Source organism: Carya illinoinensis, chromosome 12 (genome assembly GCF_018687715.1).
Source record: "Carya illinoinensis cultivar Pawnee chromosome 12, C.illinoinensisPawnee_v1, whole genome shotgun sequence".
NCBI lineage: Eukaryota > Viridiplantae > Streptophyta > Magnoliopsida > Fagales > Juglandaceae > Carya > Carya illinoinensis.
In genome coordinates this window covers 23,976,212-23,990,864 of record NC_056763.1, presented here as the reverse complement: position 1 = coordinate 23,990,864, position 14,653 = coordinate 23,976,212, and the positions used below count along the sequence as shown (strand labels likewise).

Genomic DNA, 14,653 nt, shown 5'->3' with positions numbered 1-14,653 from the left:
AAAGGATGGCCTGAAAAATGCCTTTTGCTAATCTAAATATTCCAAGCAATTTTTTTCGCCAAGTGCATCGATGTCTTCGAATTAAAATCTAATAGAACAACTTTTTATCTAATATATATATATATATATATATATATATATATATATATATATATATATATATGTATACCAATTACTTGATAACATTTTTTTCTTGACAATAACATTTAAAAATATAAAAAAATGATAATTAAATGACCTAGAAATATCATTTTTTTAATATTGACACGAAATAATCAATTATTTTCTAACCTTTTAAAGTGTAATTTAACGACATATTCATTTATATAATATGAAGTACATTTTTAGGATACATAGACCGTATAAGATTGGATACATGATATATTATCAATGAATTTTGCTACTTATTATCCTCACTCACCATCCGCCATCCACCATATTTATTTTATTTTATTTTATTATTTTTTTAATTTTATTCTTCTTAAATTAATTAAATTTTTCTACTTGTCATTCAAACACTATACATTTAATAAGAGAACAAAATTAAAAAATTTATGTGTAAAGGGCGTACTTGCATTGCCACACTGCCATTTGTTTAGTGGAGACAAAAATTCTTTCAATTTCACTTAAATAGAGAATATTTATTTAAAATAACTTATTAATACAAGAGAAGTGTTATCACTACAAAATGATTATAAAAAAATAAATTTTATAAATTAACATAAATTTTTATAATACGATAGATCTATTTTATAATAAAAATAATTTTATAATTTAACGTACTATATTAAAATATATAATTTATTTTAATAAAAAATATATATAATTAAATTATTTCTCTTAATATAATATATAATAATCAAAATAATCATTATTTTATACTGCGTAGATACTCGCTTATAATACGAAGGAATAATAAAAAACTAACCGTAGTTAACACAGTAATGTTGGAGTTTAGTGTTTCCGTTTCTAGTTCCATCAGTCATTGCTGACCCGCAGACTGCCAGACACTAGAAAACACACGCACGCAGTCACTCTCGGACTGTGAGAGGAGTGAGGGAGAGGGTCAGGGAAAGAATCAAGTTCTCCTTTGAATAGAGAAATCCCACCCAACTTGTCGTATATTCTATAGAGAAAAAAATCACAAATAAACTCTGTACAAACTGGAAGTAAAAGCCCGCTAATGCCATTGTCATTTGTCACGAAAGAGAGAGAGAGAGAGAGAGAGAGAGAGAGAGAGAGAGAGAGGGAGGGAAAGAATCTTTCTTTTGTGTCTCAACCATCAACTCGGACGCACACTCTGTCTACCTTCGAGGGTAAGTTCATTGTCTTTTATACCACCAAAGCGCTTTATCTTTGCTGGTTCTTCTTTTACTTGATGCATGCCACTTTCTACCACTTTTGCTCACTTTCCACTTGGTTTCAAGTATTGCTGCATCTTCTACCGCCTTGCGAAGTTGACTCTCTCTCCCCCCCCACCCCCCAATCCGTGTATAAAAACTTAGATTTTCATACATGGAGACTGACGTTGCTCATGCATTTGAAGATTTTGAGCTATTTTGGTCCCGTTTTCTTTGTGGATAGACCATCTTAACATTGCTGTTTTTCCCGGATTGATGTGTGATTGGACGGTGGAGGTAATTTTGTCCCACTTAAATGATTTTTTTATTTGTCGGAAATAACTTTGGTAGTCCCAAATTTCTTTTGTTAATTCCAATATCTCCAGATTTCTTCAGTTGTTTACACAAATCTGTGTTGGGTTTCTGTTTAGTATGTATGTATTTGTTGAATAATTTCCATTTGAAACGTTTAAAAGGTTTATTGCCCGAGGGCCTAGTTTTGAAATTAAATTAGTTTTTTTCGTTTGAATATTCACGCACAATAGGGATTTTATGCCTGTTTGGTATTTCAAAATTCTGAATCATGGGAAGAATCTGACAGGTTAAGTTTGTTTTTCCTTGAAATTATCTATATGCGCTTGCTCGAGTAATAGGTGATTGGAGGATTTAGTATTTGATTTGCTCACTCACCAGTGAAAAAAAAAAAGGATTTGATTTGCTTAGAGATTTGGAGAATTTCTGGGTGTTTTTTGGATATCTTTTGAAAGTGTTTTTTGTTTTTTAATAGAACTTGATTGTGAGGAATTAACGAAGTTGTTGTTGTCCTCCCAGTGGATTAAAAGTGCTTAGCGATCATCATCACCATGGTTTCGAGGTCTTATTCTAACTTGTTGGATCTTGTGTCCGGTGGATCACCAACTTTTGGTCGTGAGAGGAAGAGGCTCCCTCGGGTGGCAACTGTCACGGGAGTGCTGTCTGAGCTAGATGATGAAAACAGCAATAGTGCTGGTTCTGATGCTCCCTCATCTATCTCTCAGGATCGGATGATCATTGTGGGAAACCAGCTTCCACTTAGGGCACATCGAAGTGACAATGGACAGTGGAGCTTTAGCTGGGATGATGATTCGCTTCTTTTACAACTTAAAGATGGCCTTGGAGAAGATATAGAAGTAATCTATATTGGTTGTCTGAAAGAAGAGATTGACCTGAGTGAGCAAGATGATGTAGCTCAAACTTTGCTCGAGACATACAAGTGTGTACCAGCATTCATCCCTCCCGACCTTTTTAGTAAATTCTATCATGGATTCTGTAAGCAACATTTGTGGCCTTTATTTCACTACATGCTTCCTCTATCACCAGATCTTGGTGGTAGGTTTGATCGGTCCCTTTGGCAAGCTTATGTATCTGTGAACAAGATATTTGCGGATAAAGTAATGGAAGTGATCAGTCCTGATGATGACTTTGTGTGGGTTCATGACTACCATTTGATGGTTTTGCCAACATTTTTGAGGAAGAGATTCAATAGGGTAAAGCTTGGATTCTTCCTTCACAGCCCATTCCCTTCATCTGAGATCTACAGGACACTTCCTGTAAGAGATGAACTTCTGAGAGCTCTTTTAAACTCTGACCTCATTGGATTCCATACTTTTGATTATGCTAGGCACTTCCTCTCTTGTTGCGGTAGAATGCTTGGGCTTTCTTATCAATCTAAGCGAGGTTACATAGGACTTGAATATTATGGTCGTACAGTAAGCATTAAAATTCTTCCTGTTGGGATTCATATAGGCCAGCTCCAATCTGTTTTGGATCTTCCTGAGACTGAATCTAAGGTTGCAGAGTTACGAGATCAGTTTAGGGGTCGTACGGTTTTGCTTGGGGTTGATGACATGGACATTTTTAAAGGAATCAGCTTGAAACTTTTGGCCATGGAACAATTGCTCACACAACATCCTGATAAAAGGGGTAAAGTTGTATTGGTTCAGATTGCAAATCCTGCAAGGGGCAGAGGTAAGGATGTGCAGGAGGTTCAATGTGAAACTACTGCTACAGTGAGCAGGATTAATGAGACATTTGGAAGGCAAGGATATAAGCCAGTGGTCTTGATTGATACTCCGCTTCAGTTTTATGAAAGAATTGCTTATTACGTAATTGCAGAGTGTTGTCTTGTTACAGCAGTGAGGGATGGGATGAATCTTATTCCCTATGAATATATTATTTGCCGGCAAGGAAACGACAAATTAGATGTGACCTTAGGGCTAAACACATTGACCCCAAAAAAGAGCATGCTGGTGGTATCTGAATTTGTCGGATGCTCCCCATCACTAAGTGGGGCAATTCGAGTTAATCCATGGAACATTGATTCTGTAGCCGAAGCTATGGAGTCAGCCCTAATAGTCTCTGAGGCAGAAAAACAGTTGAGGCATGAGAAGCACTATAGGTATGTCAGTACACATGATGTTGCGTACTGGGCACGCAGCTTTTTACAAGATCTTGAAAGGGCATGTAGGGATCATTTGAGGAGGAGGTGCTGGGGAATTGGTTTTGGTTTAGGGTTTCGAGTAATTGCTTTGGATCCAAATTTCAGAAAGCTCTCAGTTGATCATATTGTTTCAGCTTATAAGAGGACTAAGAGCAGGGCAATTCTTTTAGATTATGATGGTGCTATGATGCTGCGGGGTTCAATTTGTATCTCTGCCAATACTGAAGTTGTTGAAACCTTAAAAAGCTTGTGCAGAGACCCCAAAAATGTTGTCTTCATTGTTAGTGGGAAGGACAGAAAGACCCTAAAGGAATGGTTTTCTTCTTGTGAAAAGCTTGGGATTGCAGCTGAGCATGGTTATTTTTTGAGGTATGCACTTTTTCCTTTTTAAAAAAGTGGATCTATGTGAAACTTGATGCTGCTGGTCTTCACACTTGAAGATGTGATTTTGATGATTTTTAACATGGCTGACGTTTGTTTTTTCAATTAAATGAAGAACCAAGGTATACTGTATCACAGTTTATTTGCCTATACAATGTCCTCAGCTTCATGCCGTATATTGGAAAATGCCAAGGAACTTGTAGGAACGATGAAAATTCAGATTTCAGAAAATGAATCAAGTGATAGTAGGATATCATTTACATCTATTTTCTTGTATTATTCGAATTTGGATTTCAAAACATTGACCCCTAAGCATGTTTGCTTTATGGCTCATTGAGTCTTAAAATTTTATTCAGATATGGTTTAACACTCCTCTGCATGCTGAAAATATATGGTAGGGTCTTTAGCCTTAAACCTGAAAAGGGTTTTTAGTGCTTTAAGTGAAGTACAAAACGAAACCAGGCTAAATTTAATTTAATTTAATTATTTTCTAATTATGAGTTGATGGTCTGTGTCAAGTAGTAAATTATTACTGGCCAACGCAATTGTTTTAGTTTTGGTGCAAAGTACCAGATCTACCTTGGCTTTAGATATATGTTATATAATGTTGCATTACCCTGTTTTTTTGTGCGAGAGTGTGAGGAATCAGGATGTGGTTTTGCCTTTACTGCACTTCAAAGAAGAGTATGAGGATTTTGTTAATGAATAAAAAATTAGTTGCATGTGACCCTTACATATTGGTTGTGTTCATTTTATAAAAATGTGCTTCCATTTTGCTTATTAAAATTATGAAAGGATGATGGTTCTAACATCTACCCCAACATAACCTCACCTATTACCAACTGCACCAAAGTTCAAGGGTAAATTAAATTTATTGTTATTATGATATATAGAGATCACATATCTTTGAAGAGGATTCTTCTGTTTTCATTATAGCTTTTATTCCATTTCTTTCACCGATTAAAAGTGCATTGTCCGCAGCAATTATTGGTACTGAAATCTCCTATTCGCAATTCTCTTTTCACAAGATTCTGGGAACAGAAACATATGCCAAATCCCCATCTATTTTTGTGTTATACAAGTCGATTTTTTTTTCCTTTTTCAGGCCAAACCATGAGGTGGATTGGGAAACTTGTGTTTCAGTGCCAGATTTTGACTGGAAACAGATAGCTGAGCCAGTAATGCAATTATACACTGAAACCACTGATGGTTCTACCATAGAGACCAAGGAGAGTGCTCTTGTTTGGAATTACCAGTTTGCAGATCCAGATTTTGGCTCGTGCCAGGCTAAGGAGCTTCTTGATCATCTGGAAAGTGTTCTTGCTAATGATCCTGTTTCAGTCAAGAGTGGCCAACACATAGTTGAGGTTAAACCTCAGGTTAGTTGTACAGTTCTGCTTTCCTCGAATCAATCTATAATTAGGTGTGCTGTGGTCTACTAGCAGGAGAATTGGTTGGAATCAACTTCCATAGTTCTCAAAATAAGGAGCGAAATTGGGATCTTTGGTGCTACTCATCCTAAAATACATTCACATTTACCTGTGATGTGGGTGTGTTACATGAATCTGAGTGTTAACCGAATAAAAACATATCGCATTTGTACTGTCTCCGGTTCCTCGCCATAAAAAAAATAAAAAAATAAAACTGATTATTATGAAGTGAGTCATATTCTCAAAACACTTCCCCTTGTCTTTGTACTCAATGCAGGGTGTAAATAAAGGCATTATAGCAGAATATCTCCTCTCAACAATGAGACAGAAGGGAATGCTCCCAGATTTTGTTCTCTGTATTGGGGATGACAGGTCGGATGAGGACATGTTTGAGGTGATAATGAGTGCAAGGGCATCTCTCTCCCCAGTTGCCGAAGTGTTTGCTTGCACTGTCGGCCAGAAACCAAGCAAGGCCAAGTACTACCTGGAAGACACAACCGAGATTTTGAGAATGTTACAGGGCCTAGCCAATGCTTCAGAGCAGGCTGCCAGAATTTTTCCCCAAGTTTCTCAGCTGGCGGTTATGTCAGATAGTAAATAGTCTTCTCTATAGGACCATATCACACTCGCCATGGGGTTCTCTTGTGCTAAATTTCTCAACTGGTATGATTTTTCGGGTTGAATATTGAGGTGTAGGTCTGTCTTCTCTACCTGATTACAAAATTGCAAGGAGTTCTTCTCAGTAGATAACTGGTAACCTATGATTTGTTGGTCATGTCTAGATACCGTGTTTTTTATATGTTGGTTTTTGTGATTCTTTTGCCGGTGAGTGGTAAACGTGCCATAGGCTAGCAATTGAATATCCTTGGATCTCTCTGGGGTGTGTTTTGAGCCTGTACAAATAATTTTAACGGCGAGAATGTTACGTACAATTTTGGAGTGCAAGCGCTTTAGTCATTTTGAAAAAGAATGAGGTTGTTTATTAAAAAATTAATTTTTTTCATATAAGTCATATATTTATTCATATTTTTTAAAATAATTGCACGATCATTACACATTCGACTGCAAGTATCATTTCTCTTTTTATCATTGTGAGATTTATTTCAAAAATGTGTTTTAATATGGAAAAAAAGGCTCGCAAATTTATTTATTTATTTATTTATTTGGGTCTGTAGTGATCTAAGAGTTTGCCAAATATCTTGGGGAAAAATAAATCAAATTAAAATTATGTATGCAATATAAATATAGAATAATTGTCAAGTTGACCAAACTTAAAAATTATGTTTGATTGAGTTGCCTTTTTCTTTTTTAATTTTTCAAATGAGTTTGTGCAGAATTTGCGCGTTATGGACTAAGGACTTGTACAAATCGTTTTCGTAGTAGTGGGTTTGATTTATCAATAATAAAATTACAAGTAGTATTTTTCAAAAATCATAATATGAAGTTTTTAGACAAATTATTTTAACATGATTAGAGATGCCACATTAAATTTGGATCCATATAAAAAAAAGTCTGATATATCGTAAAGTGCAATTCCTTTAAAAAGAAAATAAATTTAAGATTTAGTGTATGTTTGACGTTGTGGTAGAAAATATTACTTTTAACTTAAAACTTATAGCTTAGAACTTAACGTAATAAGCTCTACTATTAAAAAACTATTTATTGTTTAGGATTCGTATGTTTATAGCACTTTTAAACATACTAATTTGTTTGGAAAAAAATTTAAAAAGCATTTTTTGACATAAAAATAATATAAAAGGGCATATACTTGATAAAAATAAAATATTATAATAAAATAATAATAAAAATAGTCTAATAGATCTTTCAATAATTATAATGAAAAAAAAAATTCTTCAATGATGCGAAGTGATAGGAGAAGAATGAAAAATATTGATGGGCAAAGTCTTGAGTAGATTATACTGGAATAATAAAAAATATAAATTGGCAAAGTTGTCAATGTGTTAAAATGTTAAGGGCCATTTCGTACTGTACATAGCACGGTAAAATAGGGATTATTTTTTCTGAAATGCTTCTGACAAAAAGTATTACTTTGGTATTTTTGTTGAAACGTAGTTTTTTGCTTTTTATTGATTTAGAAGTATTTTAATGTAAAACTACCAAACGGATAGATTTTGTTATATAAGCACTTTATACCGTTCTACCGTACTTTTTAGACCTCTCACCGTAATCCCAAACAAACCCTTATATAAAAAAATATATTTTTTTAATAATGAACCTAATTTTATAAGATGATTTTCTAAAACTGTTTGGATGAATTGAGTTGAATTTTTTATGAATAATATTTAGTAATAAGTTAAAATAGAGTAAATTTTGTAAGATCTATCTAAGATGAGTTTAAATATATTTAAATGTTAAGATAAATTTAATTGTAAAAAATTAAAAAAAATTTATATGTCTCATGTATAAAGATATATTGAATTAAAAAAAATATGAGTATTATATATAAAGAGATTTTGAGTTTAATAATTAAAAATCAAGTACTTAAATATTAAATTCAATTTAAAATTAAACCTACCTCGGTTCAGTCCAAGTGCGGAACGGATCTCAGTAGCGGTCCAAATAGATAAGTTCAGTTCAGTCGCAGACTCGCACATATCGCCTCTTTCCGCCGCGCCGAACACACACGATAGCTCTCTGCCGCTTCTAGCTGAACACTATCTCACCGACAACCCTCGATGCGATAACGAGATCAAGTAAGGTAAGACCTACGGCAATCTCATCTCGACCTGTTCTCTCTCTGAAATTCATGGCTTTGTGTTGCAATGAAAAATGAAATAACCTTTTTTTTTTCTCCATTGTGCTACCTAATATGTTCTATACATTTCTGAAATTCTTGATGTTGTTCCAAGAAATAGAATATGAGAAGTGTTTTGTCCTTCTGACAAATTACGACCAAAATAATAGTATTCGTATTCACTCGCATTACGTTCTGCAATATGCTCAGAAGCTTTTATTTATTTTTATGCTCAGTAGCTACTCCAAGTTACTTTTCGTATTTGAGGTTAACTCTTCTTGATTCATGTTGTTTTATCATTAGAAATTCCAAGTTCCCTAATAACCCGTCACGTTTGAATTTAGATGGCTGTGAGAGGTGTTTGGCAACTACAAAAGCTGATTGTGAGCTATTGTGATTGGGGTGGAAGTAGTAGGGGCATCAGGTATGCCTTCTAAGCTAATCGTCTCATATGTATTTACTGACTGTTGAAAATTAGTATTTATTTAGATGAACTGATCGAAAAGACGATGATTGAGAATTTTTGCAGTATAATCATTTTCAAGGGGACCATAATGTAGTTCTCTTTTGATTGATTTTTCAGCATATTTTTTTAATGGTTTGGTCTATTGCGTGTTTTTGTGAGTTATTAGACGGATACTTGCATAGGAAGTTTATGGTGTGTACCTTTCTTTCTTGGAAGCCCCAAGTTTTTGACCTTAATGCGTTTTGACTATTGTACTTTATAACTTTTTACTCGAAACAAGAGGAATCGCCCACGAAAATGAAACAAATAGGAATTTCTGTGAAAGTTCCTCTGGGTGATAGTGATGTGTACCCATCAAATGTGACCATGCTGGATACTGTGGAATTGGCCTGTTTTTAGTGTCGAACACTATTCAGAAAAATGCATTTATGCAATAGGAATTCAGCAACGACAACTATCACTTTATATATGCTTGTTTGCTTTTTTTTTGGGGGGTTTTTGGTTTTTGTATAATTGTATTAGAGTGATGCTTGTCTAAGAGCAATGACAACTAAGGGCATGTTTAATGTATGCACATAATGGTAGCCTAGGGCATCAAATAGTTGGACAAGGGAAATTCCTTAGACTTTGTAACCCTAGGCCTCTCTGTATATTCCTAGCCAGATCAAAAGCTCATTTACTATGAAAGAGAAGGAAGCTAGCTTGGTCTCAGTCCTGAAAATGGTGTCTACCCATACATTTATTATTTCCATCTTGAAATAGTTGGTAATATGGGAGTGCCCGTCATTTTTGAAGCATCTAGCTCTGCTTTCTGAAGTAGGGTTATCTTTTTCTCTATCTACTTTGTTGTCAAAGTCTCTGGATGTTGCTACAAACAATTGAGAATAGTAGTAATGCAGATGATTCATTTTAAAGATCTCTGAAGATAAGCTGGACGTTAATTCCTCAAAAGAAACTGGATTCTGAACCTATATATCCTATAAATTTTTCACTGAACAAACACTGCTCCCTACCTCCCCCCTCTTTTGCATGGGGGGTTTGCCGTTGTTCCCAAGGGCTGATCAATCTTTTGTTTTTTTTCTTTTTATTGTGTAAATATTCATCCAAACTTGTCAAAGCCAGTGTTCTTTTGGGAGCACTGGAATATTGTAAATCTAGTGATCCCCTTTCATTTTCTTATTTAATGATTAACATTTAAGAAACCAATATGGCAGGGCATTAATGGACTCACATCTACCAGCGTTTAGAGAGAAAAATCCTCGGCTAGAAGTTGTCACTGAACTCATTCGTGGTCAGCATCCGCATTTGAAAGGCTTTTACCGTAAGACTTCCCCACTCTCTCTCTCTCTCATTTGCATTTACTTCAAAACACCTTGTGTCTTTAAACAACAATTTTCTTGAACCAAATACCCAGGGAACAAAAATGAGCGGGTTATATGTGTGAAGAATATGGATCCGGAAGACATCCTTCTACATGCAACCCGGTTAAGGAATGCATTGGGAAGAAAGGCGGTGAAATTGAAGACGAGACATGTAACCAAACACCCTAGTGTTCGGGGTACATGGACAACGGACCTCAAATTTTGAGGCGTAGGGACTTCTTTTGGTGTGTCTTACCCAGTTTTAGCCCCAATTAAAGGCTTAGTGGAACCATCGCTTATGATCATGATAAGTTGTGCAATCTGGCCAATATTTCGATATGATTCTGATGGGTATTCATATTGCACTCACAGGAATTGGCATCTAAAACCAACCCCCGCCCCGCCGGCGGTTTTTGTTTTACAGCTGAATAATGACATACCGTTGGTATTAATCTGAGAAACCAATCACTTGGCTTCCTATTAATATGGTCACATAATATATAACTCGAGCTCAGGTGTCCCATCTTATATCGAGGATGCAGGCGCGGCTTGTTTCCCCAGCTGGTTTCTGTTTTGCCCAGATGGAGCCTATTTCGTAAAATAAAGGAAAACCAGTTTAGATGTCTTCTCCAACCCCAGAAAATGGAGAATCCGTTTTTTGGAGTGGCATGAATGTTGAATGTGTTGAAGACATCTGCCGTTCTCCATATGTTTTAGTGCTTGGGGTTTTAGGTCCCCCTCAAGCAGATCCTCCCTCTCTGTGCCGTGTGTGTGCAAGGCAGCCTTAGCAGGTGGGCCGCGTATGTTGCTATTCATTAATTTCTTTCGTAAATTACTCTATATTTAGATATAGTTGCTGATTTGATAAGTAGCAATATATCAGGCGTTTTTGGGGATCAGCAATATAGTTGCTGATTCAATAATTAGGTTTTATTATCTTATGGTCCGGCCATAAGAGTGAGATCCACTCACCTAAAGAAACGATACAACCACATGATGAGAACGAAAGTTTTGCCCTCGGAGACGGCTCTCTCTCTCTCTCTCTCTCTCTCTCTCTCTTATATACGAGAAAATGACAGTGGCACCGCTCCCAGCTTCTGCCGGGGGAGCTGCCGTTCACAATTTTTTTATTTCTTATTTTTACTTTGTGATTAAGGAAATATTTTTTAATGATGTTATGAATTTTTTTTAAAAATATATATATATATATATTTAAAAGTGTTAAAAAAATACATATAAAAACAAAACAAAACAATATAATTAATTAATGGTAACTCTCAAAAATAGCAGGAAGCGCTGGACGTAGCTAGGTCCTATAAATGTGTGTGTGTTTTTCTCGTCAAATATCAAATCGGTCGTAGATTGATAATATATTCATGAAATCGAATGGACAACATATCTACTAATAATTAATTAATACGAGGAAGTTTCGCCAGGAAGGTAAGACATTCTATCAACTATCAACTGTGAACTATCAACTCTTAACCCCAATGGGACCACTTAATTAAGTATTATGGGTTGGATGAAGTGGTCAATGCCTTTGATTTTGATGGTATATTTCCTCTAGGTACAACGTTCGAATTCCACTAAGTGCAAACAGTTAGGACCCATTAGGAGCTATCGGATTAGAAGATTTTTTTCTTGTAAATTTATTTGAAGTGTACTTTCAAGAAACTTTTTATAGGGCCTATAAAGCGTCCCGGACACCCGATCTTAATAAAGAAAATATTCAACAATCTTAACATTGAATAACGAGTATTTTTTTGTAATACAATAATCAAAACCATGTTTTCGTTTTAGTTCGCTTTTTCTATTAAGCTATTATAGCAAAACCTTAAAAAAAATCCACTCGAAGAGCTTTAATAGTGAAAATCCCATTATGTTTGTTTGTTTGTTTTTTTTTAATTGTTATAAAAATCTCATTATTGGGTATTCGTTGATTATGAAAGTTTTGGAAAATCCTATACTCTAGAGTCTATACTAATAGAGGTTACCATTTTACTCTTTTACAAAGATGCTACGAGTTGAGGGAGGCAATCCGAACCAAATGCATTCCATGAATCCATGTAAATTAAAATTATGGTATCGGGCAAGTGGTTGGTTTATTTTAGTTGTAGCCTGCCTGGTCCAGCTCTACTGTATCTTTATTTATGTAGACAAAATAGAATTGAAAGAAGAATATATAGTCATAAAATGAGTAAAAATACTAAAATCACGCATGAATTTCTTTGACCGAAAATTCTAATAGTAGTATTTTTTTTATTTAGTAGTTAAAAAAAAATTTAAAAATACATTAAAAAAAATTGCAAAATCGAAATCCAACCCATGTGTGGCAGTACAGCCACTCTTACAAGAAATGAATGAAAACGCCATTATTCACTCCCCATGCCGACACTGTATGGCTTTTGGAAACTGATGAAACAAGTGATTGTCATTTTCAATACGCAAAAACGCACCTCAATCACTTCGTTAAGTGATGGAACGAGTTATGATTGAAGAATCAAAACTTAATTGTTAAGGGTAGCTATTCATTTCATTAAATTTAGCAACATTACAAAAATAATGTTAAAATTATAGAATAGATAACCTGAAATCACTATTTTTTCTACAATTTTGAAATAATAAAAAAGAGATAGCAGTTTGATATATAATGAAATAATATAATATAAATAATTAAATTTATTTCTTTTAAAATTTTGAGATAAATAATTATTTTACATTCTAACTATATATTATGCTAATTTATATATAATAATATTAATATATACCAAATTAGTACATTCAACTAACCATATACTAATTAATTCATTACACTTTAATAGAAAGAATTGTCATATTACAATATGAATCCAATGTTCTTTTTTATTTTTTATTTTTTTTATTGATCCCAAGTGTCTGAAATAATGTCTTGACTAATCTCAAGAGTGTATAAATTATTGGAAAGAAAATTTCTTGTAAATGTATATCGGATAATTTTTTAAAAAAAATCTCTCAATCCGTTGGTCTCTAAAAATTATTTACACTTAAAAGAGAATTTGAACCATAGACTCATACTTCCATACTTGAACCTTTATCACAGGAGCCAATTCCTTAAAATTAAATCAAATACATTTCTTTGAAAAGTATTTTATTTAAGATTGTAATACACACTAGAAAAATATATTAATTTTTGGCGTTCATGATTAATCTAGCAAATAAGTTAAAATATTATCTAAAAAACAAAATTGTACGACTTTCTTCCAAATCACTCTATATAAAATTTCAAATCTATAGATCATACGCAAACTCAAATAGTAAGATGCCTTCCTTCCTTCCCTTCCCTTCCTTTACTCTTTTTCTTTTATTTTTGGCCTGGGTTATTCATTGTTGTTTGCTTTCCAGGTGTTAAGTTCCACGTGCATACGTCATCTAACGTTGACCCATTTTCTTGCTTTGAAACTTGCAAATTGTTCAAAGTCCAAACTTACGGCCAACGCACATAGGTTTGTGCAGTTGGATCAAAGAGTTGGCCATTGATGAAGTCGGCCATTAAATTGCCAGATCTAGTTTCTTGGTATCTGTCATCATTTTAATTCCGAGGAACATGACAGAATGAATTTATTAAATATGTTATTAAAAAAATGATTATTAATAAATTTATATATTTTTAAATTTATTTAATGATAAAGAAAGTTTAAAAAATGCTTTAAAAGAAAATCATTTGTATTAATATGTATATTTGATTTGTACCCTAGCATTGTCGTTTTGAGAAATGACATGAAAACAAATTAGTTGACACAAAAAATACTGTCAATCTCTTTAATTTTCGTTTGGATGTTGATGTGATTTTAGATGATCTGAATTAATTTATAATTAGTTTTATTTTATGAATTTTATTGAAATTAAATAGATTGTGATATATATTTAAGACTCCGTTTAGTTACACAGATGAGATGTTTTGAATAGTAATGAATAAAATATTATTATAATATAATTTTTTAATATAAATTTTGTATTAAAGTTTGAAAAAGTTAAATTATCTATTATATTTTATATGAGGATTTGAAAAAATTGTAATGATAAGTTGAGATAAAATGAGATGAGATTTTTAGTTTTTGTTAACCAAAAAAGGCCTAACTATATGTTCAAAACTTGAGATTAGTTTAAATTTTTTATAGAAAATTAAAAAAATAATAGGTCCAACAATAATTAATTTGAGATGAGTTGGGATTATTTTAACAACCAAACATAGTATTGGAGTGTTCGAATTTCATGTACTTGTTTTGAATAAAAATTGAGTCTACTATTAAAATAAAATTTTTTTCAAATAAGTTATAGATTTATCTATTTTGTTTTTAATATATGCATAATTTGTATAACTTAAAATCTCAAATATCATTTTCCTATAATGTATATATATTATTTATAATGTTCCAACTCGATCTCTAACTCTACAAAGTAC

At 33.4% G+C, this 14,653-nt stretch overlaps 2 protein-coding genes across 3 annotated transcripts; both read left to right on the top strand.

Annotated features, from left to right (window-relative positions):
* Positions 1–1,063: 1,063 nt before the first annotated feature.
* LOC122289714 (alpha,alpha-trehalose-phosphate synthase [UDP-forming] 5-like) lies at positions 1,064–6,504 on the top strand. Of its 2 annotated transcripts, none has more exons than XM_043096931.1 (4): positions 1,064–1,316; positions 2,172–4,188; positions 5,306–5,579; positions 5,908–6,504. In XM_043096931.1, the coding sequence occupies exons 2-4, from the start codon at positions 2,204–2,206 to the stop codon at positions 6,229–6,231; spliced, it is 2,583 nt and encodes an 860-aa protein (XP_042952865.1). In that variant the 5' UTR covers positions 1,064–1,316; positions 2,172–2,203; the 3' UTR covers positions 6,232–6,504. The 2 variants fall into 2 exon arrangements, with proteins under 2 accessions (XP_042952865.1, XP_042952866.1); XM_043096932.1 differs by lacking the exon at positions 1,064–1,316 and adding an exon at positions 1,341–1,637.
* Positions 6,505–8,173: 1,669 nt separating this feature from the next.
* Positions 8,174–10,554, top strand: LOC122289080 (54S ribosomal protein L51, mitochondrial-like). Its single transcript, XM_043096002.1, has 4 exons — positions 8,174–8,349; positions 8,730–8,809; positions 10,066–10,172; positions 10,266–10,554. The coding sequence occupies exons 2-4, from the start codon at positions 8,730–8,732 to the stop codon at positions 10,436–10,438; spliced, it is 360 nt and encodes a 119-aa protein (XP_042951936.1). The 5' UTR covers positions 8,174–8,349; the 3' UTR covers positions 10,439–10,554.
* The last annotated feature ends 4,099 nt before the right edge of the window (positions 10,555–14,653 follow it).